The 18,118-nt window shown below is 36.6% G+C and overlaps 1 protein-coding gene across 2 annotated transcripts in view; it reads left to right on the top strand.

Annotated features, from left to right (window-relative positions):
- The window catches only part of CCDC171 (coiled-coil domain containing 171), a 152,383-nt gene that overhangs the window by 24,896 nt on the left and 109,369 nt on the right, over positions 1–18,118 (top strand). For both annotated transcript variants that reach the window (XM_071730214.1, XM_071730215.1), the window contains exons 7-9: positions 7,762–7,854; positions 9,185–9,345; positions 16,747–16,885. In XM_071730214.1, the coding sequence (XP_071586315.1) occupies positions 7,762–7,854; positions 9,185–9,345; positions 16,747–16,885 (393 nt within the window). The remainder of the gene's footprint in view (positions 1–7,761; positions 7,855–9,184; positions 9,346–16,746; positions 16,886–18,118) is intronic.

Here is an 18,118-nt window from a genome sequence, read left to right as displayed (position 1 = left end):
GATGGTGATGTTAGGGTTTTACTGTTTATGGGTAGGAATCTGGGGAAAGGCAAACAAGATGTGGTTGAGAGTCTTATAGACCATCCAATAAGGCTAAAATGGCAGATGAAAAATTCTGTTAGCAGCTGTGAGACATCTCATGATTGTTAGCCCTTTTTCTGTTAAGGGGAGTCAACTAGGGAAGGTGCCTCCCTGGGCCTGTTGCTTGCAAACAGAGTAGGACTTGTGGGTGATGTGATAGTTGGAGGCCATTATGGGCTGAGTGATCACAAAATTATGGAGTTTTTGATTCTTGGAGAAATAAAGAGGGTGGTTACCACTACTGCCCCCTTTGATTTCTGAAGTGCAAACTTTGTCCTGTTTAGGAGATTAGTTGACAAAATCCCTTGTGAAGCAGTTCTGAAGGCCAGGCATTCTTCAGGAAGCACATCTTAAAGGCACAGGAGCAGGCCATGTGTTAACAGAATGGATGCATCTACTTCTTCCAGTGTCATTGTCCACATGTGGAAGGAGAGAGGAAAAAATAGACCATGCCTCAGGTTCCCTCAGTATCTGTCCCAAGGCCCCGAAGTCTCTTTTGAATGCTCTTGGACTATGCATTGCAACTTCATGGCCACCCACATGGAAGAGGAGTAATAGGTAATAGACAGAGGGCTGTACCAGGCTAGGAAGTTTCCTAGTCATGTCCTTATTCTGTTCTCTAGGCAGGCAACTCAGTCCCCTAAGAGGGGGGTCTGCCTGGCACTCTGTTCCCCTTGGAAGCGATTTGCCTTCCAGTATGATTCGTCCTTTCTTCCTAGTGGAAGTGGTTGTGATACAAGAGATTGGCCTTTCTGACCTTGGCAACACCTCTGGAGTATATAGACCAGCATCTATACCCATTGTACAGAGGCCCTTGGGAATGCAAGGGTTCACATGCCCTGAGAATGGACTTGCTGCATTCACTCCTTTCGTTCCAGCTACTGCCATCTGCCTGGTGGGGGGAGGACATAGGGTGGATTTGGTCTTGTTTTTTTTTATTTTTTTCTGGTGGCTGTTCTGACACAGGGAGAGCGGAGCATGGCTCATCTGGTCTATCTCTTTCTCACACTCCCTGATGCTCCTCAATCTTTCTGTTTCCTCTCTGCTGTGGCACTTTGAGGCTGAGCAGATTGTCCACGTGTCCATTGCTCACACAGCTGCCACCCATTACCATTGAACCTACACTCAAGGTCCCAGCTAAAGCCAAATCATGCCCCTCTGCCCCCAACCTCCAGACCTGCTTTTTTTCCTGATTGTTATTCATTTCACCTTGAGCCACAGTGTTGGGTAAGCTATCCTCCTCATTCAAAAGAAGCTGAAAATGCTCCCAGCAGCATAGGAGAGGACACATTCCTCAGCCAGTTAACAGTGCTACTGGTTAAACTTGAAACTACACACTCCTTTGTGTCTTTCCACTACTTAATCCTATTTTCTACTGTCTCCACAATGTACAACAGTAATCAAGGAATTCTGACTGTCTTTAGGCACTGTATTTGTTTAATCCTGTCTCCGTGGTGGCACAAAAGCTCATGTTTCTCAAAGTGACAATCTTGTTGACATAATCAACTTACTTTCTGAGGAGCTTCCTCTTCATTGTCTACTATGTCAGTATATTGGTCAAGTCCAATTTGAAGGCCATTCACTCACTACCAGCATAAAGTTTGAATACTGTCTGATGTAGTCCTCACCAGGAATTTATAACAAGTCACACGTTAATCTTGCCTATATGCATGGATGAAGTAACAGTGCCAGTTCATGTTACGGCATTTATCAGACACTGTGTGGGAACTGAAAAAGACTGCTTTTTCCCCTCAAGGTACTGTAGAAAGGGAGAAGAGTTCAGCTGCAGCTCAGTGGCAGATTGGAATGGACTTGGACTTTAGATAAAGGCAGCCAAACTCTATAGTTGTCTTTTTTAATTTTTATTTTTTTATTAAAGCCTGAAGCCAAGTATATGGCTTATCTTGCAGCACCCATGCCAGTGTAGTTAGTGCCAGTGTGCAAGTCAAGTATGGCTCATCTGTCAATGAGATATTTTACATTAGAGTTCATAACCAGAAAATGTTTATAGTGAAGTCTGACTGCACTCTCTAATGCTGAAGGAGATTTACTTAAGCAGTTAAGAATCGTTTGTCGTTGTTAAGTAACTTTACAGTTAGGAAAACTCTCTAAAGGTTGTTTGTTATCTGGACAGGAGATGGCTCCACCTTACCATGATGAAGAGGCAACAGCATTTCTAACACTAGGTGGAAGTGGTCAGCACATCTCCTAAGATGTGTTTAGGCCTGACCTCCTGATTTGATTTATGAGTCACGGGGAAATGGTTTTAAGCAAGTTATAAGATAAGCACACAAACGGGGTGGGTAAATGATGATCCAGATATGAGATACATGTGTGTCCTCTTCATTTGAAGCTTTATTTTGGCTGAACATTTCACATCAGGATTGGACCTAATCCATGGAGAAGTCTGCAACTTCTTAATAAAATGAAATGGAAAAATCTTCCAGAAGTGGTCTAAATAGAAGGGAAAAATTACTTCTATTACTGTATGTAAATTTGGTGACTGCTGTATCTGTGCTTTTGTCTTCTTTTTCCTATTGTTTTCTTTGTTGCTTATCTAATAAAGAGTATTTTGATGTAAGTGAAAATGTAAAATTGTTACATTTTTGTGGCTGTGGCAAATGTAGGATACTGAACTGCTCTTTCAGTAGGGAATGCCCCAGTATTCACTAATGTTGCAGCAATGAGAACAAGTGTGAGGGGCTGAGAAAAGAGAAAGCCACAACAGGACAGTCTGGGAAACGGTATTGCAAGCTGTTAGCATGCAGAAAATGTTTCCAAGAAACCACGTCAGCATTTACATGCAACAGGACACTGGAAAAAGTGACTGAACCTTAAGGGATTTGAGAAACATATACCATGGTTGCCCACAAGTTATAAGGCTGACATTTAAGTTTTCTTAATCATTATTTGCTTTTTCTCATAAGTCACAATTCTGCCTCTGCTGTCATGGAAATAGATCACAGACATCTTCGTGGTTTTTAAAAATTTTTTATTTTTATTTTTAAATTTAAGACTGAAATGGTCTCAGTTTGAATACCTAAGGAAAATTTAGATATTCCATGAATTTGTGTGTGGCATCTTGCTTAAGGTGCCTACCTTCATAGATCCTGTTAGGGACACATGTAACTAACGAGTGACTAGATCTTGTTGAATAACCAATGTTTTCTATGTTAGATAAACCCTAGAGTGTAACTACTGGAGAACCCACTTTTTGGATCTATTCTTGAGGTCAGTCTGTGACTTGGATCTGAGAAGAAGCCTTCCAAGATAAACTGGAAAGTATTCCTGTTTGACTCCCAGTGGAGAGACTGTGGTCTGGATATTAGTGGCTTGCAACCTATCTGTATAACTTGTTTTCACACAGCTGCTTCTTTCTAGGCAGGCATCATGTAAAGTTTTAAAACAGGGTTCAATAAGGATACTGATTCTCTCATGTCTGATTTGGAGGCTTGCCTGGCTAATATGATCTGTGTCTTTCTGTCAGGCAGGAACATGAAATTAATCTGTGTGTGTGGAATTGTTGGTGTCATGCTACAGTTTAGACTCATCTGTGACATTTCTTTCTTGCCCTCACAGTCTTTGTAATGGATCATTCTCACTGGTAAAACGTGCAGCTTCTCTCTCTGGGATGAAGTGCATATAAGTATCAATAGACCCTGTTTGAACCTTTAGTTGAGAAATAGGCAAGATTTTCTGTATGATGAGTTTTGCAGCTTCCCAAACAAAACTTCAAACTCAGCTTGGAATCCTATGTCCTATGGCTGCTGTGTGCTTAGATAAACAGTGATTCCAATATTCTTTTCCTTAGAGCAGTCTAAGCAAATCTGAAGGTTTGGGGTTTTTTTTGTTTTTTTTTTGTTTGGTTTTTTTTACTATTTAATAACTCTATATTGCTTAGCAAGGCTTGTGTGCTAATGGGTCATGAAGTTTTTGTTTTCCTACTAATTTCCCATTGATTCACTGGCATCTGACCTTTTTCAAATTTGCTAAATGTATGGAGACCCATAAGCAACAGCAAACAAATAATAGAACCCAGGAAAAAGACTTTTCATTGCTCCAGTAGGCACAGACAGCATCTACATGTCTTCAGTTTATGTAATTTTTCTGCTAGCTCTTTCAAGCATCTGATTCTCTTCTGGGTAAGACAGCTGCTTATACTGGTAAGCAAAGATGAAAGTTTATGTTGAGCACTCTTCTGAGACTTTGGAGAACAAAGTTCTGTCTTCATCTTTGGCTTCTAGCAATTCAAGAAATTATTGTAAGCTCCTGTCATGCCCCTGACAGTGACTTGTTGGGGAAATAGATTTTATTTCTCTTGCTAGGTCTTTGTTTTCTGAAGGTCCATTGAACTAATTTTTAAAGGTTTTAAAAATCAAAATTGTAACAAAGTACTGGTAAGAGGCAAAGTTCTGATATGAGGCAAAGCTTTAAAGAATCAAACTCTGGAAGATAAGCTTTACAAGCAAGAGTGTAAGGTATCGAGATTCTTAACCTTGTGAAGAAACCACAGTTTTGAACCAGTAATTTTTCTCATACTTTATATGAGTATATGAGCTAAGGGACATCTGTCAAACAGATACTTCAATTTCTAGTTTCCAATTTAATTTCCCTGTATGTATTGTCTTGAATCTCTTTGAATACTTCCCACTGGATACTTGTCAGGTACATCCAGCTCTTCTTTGGTTGGTGCCTAGGGTTCACACCTCTTTTACAGTAGACCAAACACACTGTCTTGCTTGCAATTAGGAGCCTCTTTCTCACATTCCAGAGATCATCAGGAATCTCTGTAGCCAAAACACTTATTTTCCTATTGCTTTATTTATGGGCATGTTAATTCTACAAATAAATTCTTCAGTGACTTGTGACAGCTCAAACAAATGAACCTTTTGCAAAATGTCTGTTTTTAAAAACAATTGCTCTTAGCTTCAGACAGCAAAAGAGTGATATGTTGGCACTTCTTATGCACGCGTGCTTGCTCCTGCCTCTCCTTCCTCATTGTCCAAGGATTTTCTTAGGACTGAAGTTTCTATATTTCTGTGAGTTTTTGTTTCATTTGGATCATGTCTCTTGTCCTTGCAGCTAGTGTCCATCACATTGGCTCCAGGAGACAGACTACTTCTGAAGAACTATATCTAGAACTGATATCTGCACTCTCTGCTTGGAAGAATGTGGTGGCTCCAGTTTTTCCCTCTTGCAGATGCTGTCACTCAGGCTGTTAATTTATTCTTTCTTCTTTTAATTTTCTTCTTGGGACTGATAAAATCTAGCAGTTCTAGGGGGCTCCATTTGAGGGCATAAGTTAACCATTTTCATGGTGTCTTGGATCACTTGTTTCACAGAAGAGGGGCTGAAATGAACATTTATTTCTACTTTTGACTGGTGCTCAGGAGATAAAATAAGACTTAGAAGTCAAATGCCGTACAGAGCTTGTGAATTAGTAATGTATGCCTAAAGACCTGCATAACCAACTTTTCCTCCCCTCTCTTTTTCCATTTTAGTGTTTGCTGTGAGAGGAGACACTTAAACAAACCAGGGAGAGAATTAAAGTATTTATGCTCTTGAGGTTATGCAGTGAAATGTTCTCAGTTAAGTTTTCATTTCTTAATTTTTTTTTTTTAAGTTTCCCACTCCAAATATTGTGATAGGTGCCTTCTTCACCCTTTTCTATGTTCTTCTCAGACTTAAAATAGAATTGTTTCCAGGCTGACTTTTAAAATGTTATTAAGAAAGAAATCAAATATACATCATTTAAACATATTGTTCACTGGCTACTTTTACTGGGCTGGTTGTACTCTTGTGTAAAACCATCCTGTTGGCAGATATTTACCTGGTGGAGGATTCTAAGGAGCCCTCCTAGGCTGAAGCAGGAGGTAGTTTGCTAATTTTCCATCAATGGCAAAGGGGAGTAGAAGCTTATGTTTGGAAAGAACGATACTGTTAAGAGTCTAAATCAAGCTGTTTTTGAGAGTAATCTTAGCACTATGGAAGTACAGTGCAGAATTTGTGAATTTCTTTAAAAGTACATTAAGCAGGTAAAACTCTTGGCAAAAGGCAAAGTTTAAGCCTTTTGTGAAATCTTACTCTGGAGTCAAGTTGGTAAGCTCTGTTCTTGCTTCTTTTCCCTTCAGTAGACCTTCCGTGAACATCAGTTTCAAAAGTATTTCCTTTTTTTTTGTCTGTGTAATTACACAAAGTTTAAACTTTTGGTCAAGAGCTTTTATTTTAACATCCTCTATTTTTTTGTTCTCTGTTTTTAAATGTTTAGAATCAAGATGTAGTCTCACATACTTGCTACTTAGTTTTATTTTTCCAACATCAATAACTTCAATTGTATTTATGTAACCTTAAATGTGCTTATGTTAAATGTTGTTTAAATATTAATTCTTTTTCTTGATCTTCCTCATTTAATTTGAAGCCAAAAGACATTTTGAAATTATTTTTTTCTTTTCAATTCAGTTATCTGTCAAAGTGAAAAGTTTTTATTGATACAAAACAGTATAGTTAAAATGTGAATTTACATTATAGCCTATCTTAAATTCCTGCTTGTGGTAAAAGTATTTTTCCGGGTGAAATTATGTGTCCAGGCCTTTAACTTGACATATGTATTTGGTGATTGCCTTTGTGTTTATTGCTACTTGAAAGAAATTGTTTCAGCTTGGATCACTTAAAAAAAAAAAAAAGTTTAGTAAAAATATAGACTTATCTCTTGAGCTTTTTGTAGGCAATCCAAATTTTCAGTTAAGAGTTTTAGAACAGTCATTCGCATTTTTGTGCTTTATTAAAGGTTAAAAGAATGGATAAGAAGTATACAATGTTTTAATTCAAAGAATCCCATTTTGCTTAAACTATGCTTGCATGTACAGGTGTTCTGTGTAATGAGATGTAGTAACTGACTAAATTAGTCAGGATATTTGTTAAAAGACATCATGAACATCCTGATAATTGCTAGACAAAAACACAGCAGAGAATAGTTAGAGGTCAAAGAGCACAGCAGTGAAAAAATACTAGATAAGTGCTTTAGAACATTATGGAGTTTGCAGATTTGTGTTGTGGGGAAGCCATGACTAGAAAAGGGCTTCAGAGCAATCTGTTCTGGGCACCTTAGTTGGAAATCAGGTAACAAAGCCACCATGTTTTTGAAGAATTCTTTTATCTTTTCAGTACTTCTGTCTTGTCACTAAAAGTGTAGATATTCAATTGATACTCCGTTGTATTTTGGGACACACAGGATGTGGTTATGTTACCTCAGGTGACAGTCTTTGGTAAACAAGCAGATAGTAGTGAATTGGTAGAATATTTTCCAAGCAGAATTGGGTCTTTCTTCTTTCTGGCTTCAGCTACAGTTTCCTTGATGATAAAGCTGCAACCGTAACAATAATCATAGAAATCAGATAATGGTTTTAGTTGGAAGAAACATCATCCAGTTCACACTCCAGGGACACCCCCCACTAGACCATGTTGCTTAAATGTTACATCAATTTCTTTGAATAGAAAATAATAATTTAATATTTTAGATAAATGTTTAGGTTTTATATTATTTCTTGGTAAGAGTTCTCACAAAATATAAATAGTTCAGATACATCAGGTTGGTGTATGGAGTCCTGATATGGACAGAACAGTGTTTGTGTCATGTTTACCATCTCTCTGGATTTAAATTTCTTCAAAATTTACTTTTAGGCAGCTACAGTGAGAATAAAGAAACTGGAAGAAAACATTGAAGCAGAGAGAGCAGCCCATATGGAATCCAAATTAAATTCAGAGATCATCCAGGTAAATTTTTTGTTAACTACTTTGTAGAAGTTGATGTAACACAGTTGATGAAATTTTAAAGATAAAATCTTCCAAAAATATTAAGACTACTTACTCACTTCATTGAAAACACTGAATGTTTTTTGCAGCAAGTGTCAAAATCGATACGTAAATCAGTTGATATATAAATGGAGAGGATACAAAAATATATGCTTTTCAGGGAACATTAAAGTTGTTAGAATAAATAATAAAATGTCACAGTTGTAAGTTTGAGATTTCCCACAAACATTTAAACAGTGAGGTGAAAGGAAATGTCACAGGTGTTAAACATTATACTACTCTTTAAATATACTGCCCTCTATCTTTTGAATGGACTCTTGAAGCTATTTGGAGATCCAGTACATACACTCCTATCTTCTCTAGGAATGGGAGCTTAATGCATCCTGAAACTGCAGTTCCAAATACAGTTTTCCAGAGTACATTTCAGCTTCAAATAAAGCTATTTTATCTGCAGTTACCAGTAAAGTTTGATTACATGATAAAGCATTGTATATATACTTTAATACTAAATTTTATATTGTTAAACTTCTACACAGGATATGACCCAATGAGGCAATTATGGTTTATTTTAAAAAAGCAAATGAAAAAAACCCTAAGCAATCGTCATTAGGTTATCTCATACTAAGAAGCATTTCGTACTGGACTTCTGAAAAATTAAATAAAAAAACCACAAAGGGATTTTGATACCTTTTTTAAAATCTTGTTTCATGTGTAAAAAAAAAAAAAAGCACTGTCATTCTTCAGTCAGTTATTATTAAACGTTTTTAAAGTGACAGCTATCCTAATAGAAAGGAAAGAGATTTTTTTCATTTCCTCTCTCTACTTTCACAATATACAAAGTAACTGGAAGGGTAACATTCCTTAAAGTTAGGACTTACATTTTATGTGTAAATGGCAAGGTTTTCTTCCTCGTTCATACACATGAACAAGCTTCAGATGTGCTTTGTGCTAAGTGGAAGTGTAGCCTTTACTGTTAATCTCATACTTCGATGTGTCTACTTAGAAATAGAATTCCCTATGAAAACTTTTACAATAACTGAAAAAGGAAAAATCCAGACACCACAAAAATAAAAGATACTTTTGGTTAGCAATATATATTTGTCTTAGTTTTGAACTGTAGGTATTCATATAATCTGTTAAGTGTTCAATGTTTTCTGTGAATGTGATTCTGTATAGAATTATAAATATAATAGAATATAGTTCCAGTAAAGCAGTACAGAACACAGAACAGCAGTAAAGACTGTGTAAGTTTTTCCTAACTTGCTTTAATTGGCTTCTTATCACTTGGCAGTTAAGAATTCGAGACCTTGAAGGAGCTTTACAGGTGGAAAAGGCCAGCCAAGCACAAGCTCTTTTGGATTTAGAAATGATCAAGAAAGAGTTCAAAGAGGTAGAAAATGCATATGAGAGAGAAAAACACAACGCCCAGGAGAATTTGGAAAAACTCAATGTGTAAGTTACCTTTTAAATTAATTGTAAAATGACACTACACTGCTTGAGTACCAATTAGTTTACATTCTCTATAGTTTTCAGTCACTAGAAATCAAGATAATCTGATCCAACTTGCCAAACCCAGCCAAGGTGTAAGCCTGGCATTCCATTTGTAATAGGTCGATATCAGTAACCATACATATTATGGGTAGGTAGAGAAAATAAATTATTTGATACAGAGTATTTTCCAAAGCACAAATGTTGAAAATCATAGTTATGGTAGGTTTGGGAGGAGTGTAGGAAAACTTACATTGCAGTTTTATGGCAGATTTTTGTCTGTATACACTTAGATCATTATGAAAACATTACTTTTCACTTCAATGAGGTAGATGAATCTTTAAGACTTTAAGACTGTCTAGAAGTGGTGTTTGATGTATAGTGGATAGTTTTTATTTACAGCTTTTGAATAAATGTGGAAAGTTTTAACTTGGTAATGAACAGTAAAAAGAGAGGTGAAGTGTGTGTGAGAAGACAGAATTACCTGTGATTCCTTTCCTGCTCAGCATGATCTGTTGTGTGGTGTCAGAGTTTTTGGGTGAACGGTGTTTTTACATTCCCTAGGCAGATATATGTTGCACAGTACTAAGTCTTCTTCTCTAGCTTAATCAAGTATTTACTGGGGAGAGAAAATGTCAGGAAGAAGAATGGTGTTGGAAGACACAAAGCTTAGTAGGTAAAGTAGAAGCAGGTGAAATTTAGGGAAAGAGGAGCTTTAAAAAGGCTTAAATTGGGTGATATACAGTGGTGGTGTGGGAAGAGATTCAAGCCAGTACAATGGGTTGAAAATAGAGGTGGCATCTCTTTCAGTCCAGAATTATAGGAGTCTACTTAGAGTAATTTATATGACTTACTAATACAAAAATATTCACAAAGGTTTTTTGCTTGAAGAAAACTGAATAATTTTTATGGTTAAAATTTGTGAAAATGTGTGAAATATGTTATAATAGTAATGTACTGTGATGCTTCACAAATACTGAAGTGTTCACAGCTGGGAAACTGAATAAATATATTTCAGGATTCTCTGTGGTCCTAAAATGACATCAGTTAATTAAACTGTACTCTCATCCTGCCTCACAATTTCTGCTTTGAGCAGATTCTATGGCAACAACATACCTGGCACTAGGCAAAGTTCTTTGCCTTTCCTTGCACTGGAGAATGCCTGTACCAAAGACTTGACATTTTATTTGGTTTTTGTTTTTTTGTTTTTAAAGACCTTTTTGTGTTTAAAATAATCTTGTTAGGAGGAATGCTTATTGGATCAGTAGTTTTACATAACAAGCTACTTCACACTCTATGAGCTTTTTTTGTGAGTAACTTCTTATTCTTACAGAGAGGAGGGTTTGGGGTTTTTTTGTTTTTTTTGTTTTTGTTTTTTTTTTGCTTTGTTTTGGTTTTGCTTGTTTTTTCCAGTAGTTTTCTGTATTCAGGTGGTCTGGAAAGTATGTAATATTGAGATTATAGATAAAATTTCCCCCTTCCCTTTAGATTTAAGAGTTTTCTGTAGCTGATGTTCTTCCAGTGCTTGTTCTTGGACCATTTCTTCAGTCCTTCCAAGGTCTAATATTCCAAGGTCCATCTGTGTACTTGAGGTTAGACCAGCCAAATCCACCACCTTCAGGTGAAAATGACATTTTAAAAGTTTCTTTTTGGCGAATGCTGGTTAAATTGAAGCAGTTATCAGTCTAGAGAAATTTCTCTTGTCTTATAAACATGACTACCATGGCCGTGTATATCAGTCAGGGAGCTGTTAAGCTTCCAAGAATCTCCAGATATCATTTAGTCTTTCCTTCTGGAAGAGAAGATTTTCTGGAAATATTCTCCTTTATGGCCAAGCCCAACCAGCCCTTGAATTGTACAAGCAGCTCATGTCTGTCATCATTCCTGTTAACCATGTCTGTTGCATTCCTAGAGAGAACAAGTGTGTCTGACCTGTAGGTATTGCTTCTAAAGTTCAAGGTAATGAGATTAATGAACCACAGATACTGTCAAATTTAAGGGTGGTCAGTCCATCCAGGGAATTAGTACACTGGTAGAATCATTTATGATTTTTAAAGTACTTAATTTTGGAAATACAGAACTGCACTATTTCTTTTCTTGATACCTCATTTGAAAATGAATGGGAGTCTGAATCCATGGGCTATGGTTCAGCATTGATGTAGTCAAAAAGAAAGGGTTAAAAGTACAGCCTTTGCTCATTCTGATTTTGTATGTTGATGTTAAATAAATGTGTAGTTACAAATTCTGCATAAATTAGTTTTAAAAACACAATAACATATTCAAGTGCTCCACATGGACCAAAGGTCACCATATCATGCAAACATACTAAGTCCTGAAAGTAGTGTTAATGCTCTACACTGGCTGTATTTTGAGTTTTGATTCTTGGTTCCTAGTATGTTTGCCATTTTAATACTTTTATTTGTGTGTCTTCATCTGTTCTTTTTAACATCACAACTGTTCTCTCCTCTCTGTTTTTGTGAAGTCTTCATTTTGTGTTGCTACAAGATGTTTTTTCTTCGATATGTATGCTCAGTAATACTTTTGGCACAAGATGTTCTTATGAAGATACCGTTTGACCCCACAGAAAGTTTCTAAAATATGAGTTCCTCATTTTTTTTAAGAACAGCTTTATTAGGTTAATTTAATCATGCCAGACCCCAGTCCCCCAAAGTGGTTTGCACATGCACTTAAGTTTCCTTAACAAACACACTTGTCAGAGGATTTAATTCTGTGAATTATATTAGTTTTTCAGATGAACAAAGACCTTTTGTCTCAAGGAACAGTCTTAAGAGGAGTATGCCCTGCGTACAGAATTGTTATCATGTCCAGTTGTTACCACTTTAATTTTAGGTGATGAACATGAGCAGTACTTCAACAACTCTGTACTTTTTTCTAAACACTTAAATATTGCAGATTACACTTCACTAAGTTAATGACAGGGATGTGAGTCTTTAAGGTCTGAATTATTCTATTACTAGCATGAATATGGTGTGAGAATCAAGGGGTGATAATAGAGATAAAATGTAAGCTAATTAGAAGCATTTTTTTATGGTAGGCTAAACATCTGTTTAGGGATTTTCCAAACCATTAGAAATTTACAAGTCTTACTACAAGATCTGCTTTTTGAATTCTAAATTTAATTCTAAATTAGTAACATTAGTTAAACTTTGCAGTAATCCATTAGCAATCCAATTAGTAATTTTCCAACTACGTCTTCGAGAGATTCTTAAACATACTATTCTGTATTAGGTTATTCAGACCATTGTAAGGATAATGGCTACATGTTGAATAACATTGCTGCATTCAGTAATGTTTTGTTCTTTGTAAGAATAATTTATCTATATATATGAAGCTATTTCTTTGAGAAGTGAAGGTTTTTGGTTTTTAGAAATGATGTTTTTTAGAACATGATGTTTTTTAGAAATGACAAGAACTCTTAAGCAAAAACCTCATGCTAAAAAAGGGACTTTGCTTTTCATTTTTTTAGGAACTGTATTTCTGTGTCTGGAATTGCTATAGGAAATACCTGAGTATATGTATTTGTTGCAGCTATGTCTAGGAAATACAGTTCTTACAGTTATGGTACCAGTTGGATTAGGAGCTTTGTGCTTATTATAGCTCACAGTGAAGTAAGTACTTTTGTTACTAAAATGCAACAGGAACCATAAACAGACTTTCCCTTTTCCTCTAAACTGTATAACTTTCTTCAATACTTTCCCAGGAAGGCAGATTTTCTGTGTTTAATTTTTTGTTTGTTTGTACAGAAAATAATTTGTGCCTACTTAAAACATCTGTTTTGTGTGTCAGTTTGGTGTCAGAATAAACTATGTCTAATATCCAAAATAGTACTTTTCACTACTTGCAGTCATATTTTGATTCAGGCAATTACTTCTAACAGCTTTTACTGGCTTTTTTTGAAAGCAAATTATTTTCTCTGATTTCAGTGAATCCAAACCTTTCCATGAAAGCTAGCACAATTAAACATTTAGTGGCTTTGTTAACAGAGCTTGGAGAAACAGAAGCAACCCATCCTTACAATAGTGCTAGTCCAGATATCTAAATTTCCAGAACTCTATAGTGATAGGTAGTGAAAGGCAAGCTTTATCTCAGATGGACATCAATCTGCTCAGTTCCTTTGAGGTAATTACATGGAGTGGGCATGTGCTGCCTTGTCTATTTCCTGTATCTTTTTTATTCTTTGAAGCATACAAGTATTAGTAACATTTGTGAATATCAGTGATTGCTTTCACTGGATCCCTTCAGAAAGAATACAAGAGCCTTTGATCTATTTACCTTTGAAGGCTGTGGTCCTTGGACTCCAATGTCAGGCACTTGCCTTTTTCTTTTAAGCTAGGATTTGGCATCCTAACATATCTTCCCTTTTTCTGGAGGAATCCCATGAGTTTTTCTTTAACTTGGCAAGTCCTGGAGATTTTTGATTTGTCATGCTAGAACACTCGTATGTCTTTTTAGCTGGACTTGATGTAGGATAAATGATACCAAGGTTGGAAGTTCTGAGAACATATTTTCTCAGGAAAAAAAAAATTATTGTAATAACTGAAACCAAGCAAACAGGCTTTTCTGGGTTGCATAATTTATTAATTAACTCTTAACCCAGTAGCATTATGTAAATTTGAAACAACATGGGATTTGTGTCTACGTGTGAGTTTACTTTTCTTGAAGGGTGAGAGCATGACATAGAATAAATTGGAACTGCCTTTGCTGTGCTCCTGAAAGCCATAGGGGTAGAAACTTCTTTGGGGGACTGAAACAGGCAAATTCTTTCTCTAACAATGAGTAGTAACCATCTACATCCAAAGAAAAAGGTTCACCCAGGCTGAAGCAGAAGCATGTAAGTATTTGGAAGACTGATAAAATAGTCCTTCAGCTAAAAGGATACATCAGTCTATAAAAAATAAGTCGAAGTGAGAAAGTGATAATATTAAAAGTTTCAGAGGTGGAAGAACTTTGAGCCCTTTGCATTACTACCAATTCTAGTGAGACAGTAGTGATGGGAGATGAGACAAAGAAATGAGAGAAACCTGGATGTTTTCACCGCTAAGAGTTACATCAAAGAACAGTTCAGGTTGAAAGGGATTACAGGAGATCTATAGTCCAACCTTCTGCTAAAGCCAGGATCAGCTGTGAGATCAGGTTGCTCAGGGCTTTATCCATTTAATTCTTGAAAACCTGCAGGAATGGAGGTGGTACAGCCTCTGTGGGAACCTCTTTTGCTGTTTGGAAGTGTCTCTGAAGTGACTGGCTACATCTTCTTGATAACTTCCTTTTAGAAATTGGGAACCTGTTACAGGCACTGAATTTTTTTCTTCTTCAGCCTGAACATACCAAGTTTCCTCTGTTCTTGTATGTACTTCAGCCATCCTCCAAGTTGGTAACCCAACTATGAACCCTCACCTGAGCTCACTCCAGCTTTTTTCGTGCCTTACATAAGAGCAGAGTGCTTAAAACCAATCTTAGATGTTCTATAGTGAGTGTCAAGTAAAAGGTGATGAATCACTTGCCTTGATCTTCTGGCTATGTTACTAATATAGACCAGGATGCTATTATCTATTTCTGCTTGTATGTCTTTCTGCTCGTCTGTGACTAGATTGCTGTCTACCAAGAGTATCAGGTCCTTTTTGAGCATGGCTGCTCCCCAGCCAATTACCAGCCAGATTGATTCAGGATTCTTTCGTTTAATAAATTCAGATCTTCACAAATGTCATTATTGAATTTCAGAAGATGCATGATGGCCTGTTCCTCCTCCCTGTCTACGTTCTAGGGGCTGGCAGTCCTTCTCTTAAGTGTATCAAGTTGTGTTGTGAGCTACCTCCACCTAGCTCAGTGTTTCCTGCAAATTTGGTCTAATCCAGGTGGTGGATGAAGATGTTTAAAAGATTCTAATACAGACTCTACCATCTGAGCTTTACTGTCAGACCATTTTTATTGGTGTTACTGTTCATGCTCCTAGATTGAAGTCAGCTTGGCTGTAAAATTACTATGTGAGACAGTGCCAAAACCCTTGCTAAAGTTGCCGTATATTTAATCTAATTGCTCTCCTTTTGTTTGCAGAACTGGTCATTTTAGCATGGAATCTGGGTTGTCCTGACATGATTCAGCCTTGTGAAACTCTCACTTAAAGTTCCCAATCACCTTTTTGTCTTTCATGAGCTCAGAAATTTGTGACCTTCCATGACCTTCCTGGGGCTGAAATGAAGCTAACTGGTCTATAGCTCCATGGCTTGTCCTTTTGCCCTTTTCCAAATATAGGTGTGTGACCCTTGCCTTTCTGTTTGCCCAGGACTTGCCCCAATCTCTGGGACCTTTCAAAAGTTATAACAAACAGCTTTGCTATCATACTGGCTATCTTTCTGAAAAACTCTTGAGTATTGGTGAACTATCCTCTTCAATCTCTGTGTCTTGAGTTGCTACAGGTAATCCTGGACTCAATCCTCACCTACTGCTAACAACTTCTTTCCTATTTGAGCCCTTTTACTGGTCATAGAATCTTGGGAGACCATATCAAGGAAGACTGAGGCAAAAAAGACATTTGGTGTGGTGGCCTTCTCTGTCCCATGTTGATAAATTACATGGTCTGTGTAGTAGCAGACCCATGCTTTCTTTTCTGCCTACATGTAGTGGCAAAAACTTTTATTCTCTGTCATCCTTTGCTAACATCAATTCTAGGGAACTTTTGGCTTTCCAGGTGCCATGCCTGCATATTTAGGCAGTCTTTCTAGATTCTTCCTTGGATTCCCACCCCTGCTTCTGTTTACTGTACGTCATTGTTTGGCCTTGTAACTCTGTCATGAGTTGTCTGTTTAGCCACACCAGGCTCTTAATGTGCCAGTTATCCTGAGTACCAGGAGGACTAATAAAGTACCAGAACTGTTTAAATTTTCTGTAATGATCTGCTAGTGGAAATATCTGAAGTGATGCCATTCTGAGTAGCATATAGTCGGGCATGTAGAAATTTAAGGAGCAAGCTTTGTCCTTGCAATCAGTGTTGATCATAAAAGGTATGACATGGTCTTTCTGAGGAGAGCTATTGTCTTAATTAAAATATGGTGAATTCTATATATTATATGCACTTTGGAGGCCATATCCAGATGAACTAATGAATTTGTTACTGGAAGGCTAGCACAACCTTTGTAACTGGAAAAAAAAAACCATAACCACTTCTTCAAAAGCCCTTCTTAGAAGGAATATATAACTTTTTTCACTTGAAAAGAAAAAAAGCTATTTCAGAAGCCATGTGGTGTGCTAACATGATGTGGGCCAAATCCATTGATTATCTTTAAAGGTATGTAGTCTACTTGACAGAAGTATTTTTGATAAAGATGTTCTAATATTGTAAATTTCCAGGTTAGAAAGAGAGTGTTACTCCATAAACAAGCAAATGAATGAGAAGATTGAGGAAAAGAAGAAGATAATTCAAGACCTGGCTGAGAGACTACAATGTAGTGAAAATACCTGCAGAGAATTACAGGAGGAACTTGGAATGGTAAGATAGAAGGCCTGTGGCATTTATTGTTAAGGGTTTTTTAAACATGCTGTGAACATAAACTGCATTTATTGTTCTGACCCGTGGAATAGCTCTGCCATTGTGTTACTCTGATTATTTTTTTCATTTATTTTGTAAGCCATGAGTAAATATAGTTGATACACTGAGAAGCTAAATCAAAAATTCATTTTAAGTGACACAACATGTATTTAACTGAAGATTTACTTGCAGAAAAAATACTTTACCGGTATGGCTGTGAGCAGATTGTAACTTGTGTTTGCATTACTAGCAAATTTTTCAGTTTGTAGACAGAGATTTTGATTCTGGTGGAGAATGTTCTATCTTTCTACACAAGCTTTTCTCATGAAGCTTTAGTAGCTACCATTGTTTACTTCTATTTCACATAATGTTTTGGTTTTAGTGCAAATGTTTGACTGTTAAAATTGTGTGAAAATTGCTTGTTTTAAGGTGATGAAAGGGAATTTTTTTTGTCTGGTGTGAATTTGGCACATAGGATATATTTTACTGGATTATTTTCTTAAATCTTTCTCCTTCAAATATTACCAGTTGGGCTTTTCTACTGTCTCTAGCTACCTTTGTTTTGAGTAACTATTTTACCATCCTGTTGCATAGCAGCAGAGACAAAGCAAAGATCTTAGGATATCTAGAAAGCCTCTCATTCCTCTGTGTTATATCAAATTTTTTTTTTAATTTCACAGTACTGCGTTTGAGTAATTTCTATACATAGCCAATGTTATCTTCTTGGTACTGGCTTATGAATTTCTCCCCTTTCTTTCTCTTGGAGCTTATGGTATGGAAGGTAAATGTGGCATGTTCCCTGCTGCTGACAGGCATTGTGCAGATTAGTGAACAGGAGCAGAACACCTGCAATAGAAGATCTTAATCTTCAGACTTGTTGGTGTCTTTTGTTCAGTGGATGGAGTTACTCCATACATTGTATTAGTGCTAGCCACTTTCAAGACAGATTGGTAATTAATAAATTGAAGAAAAATAAAATCAAAAACCCCTCTTCCTTCTGTGAGAGTGACAGCTTCTTCCTTATACTAGGAATCTTGAGTGCTTGCTATTTATTATTGCAGTATGAGACTTCCTTTACATTTTGTGTCCATTAGTAAAATGTATGTGATACCTGACAAGAATTTATGGAAAAATTCATGATCAAAGTTTCTAGAAATGGCAGCATTATGAAATGTTGTACTCAAAATGACTATT

This window comes from Heliangelus exortis, chromosome Z (genome assembly GCF_036169615.1).
Source record: "Heliangelus exortis chromosome Z, bHelExo1.hap1, whole genome shotgun sequence".
Taxonomy (NCBI): domain Eukaryota; kingdom Metazoa; phylum Chordata; class Aves; order Apodiformes; family Trochilidae; genus Heliangelus; species Heliangelus exortis.
This window is presented reverse-complemented; position numbering and strand designations above follow the sequence as displayed.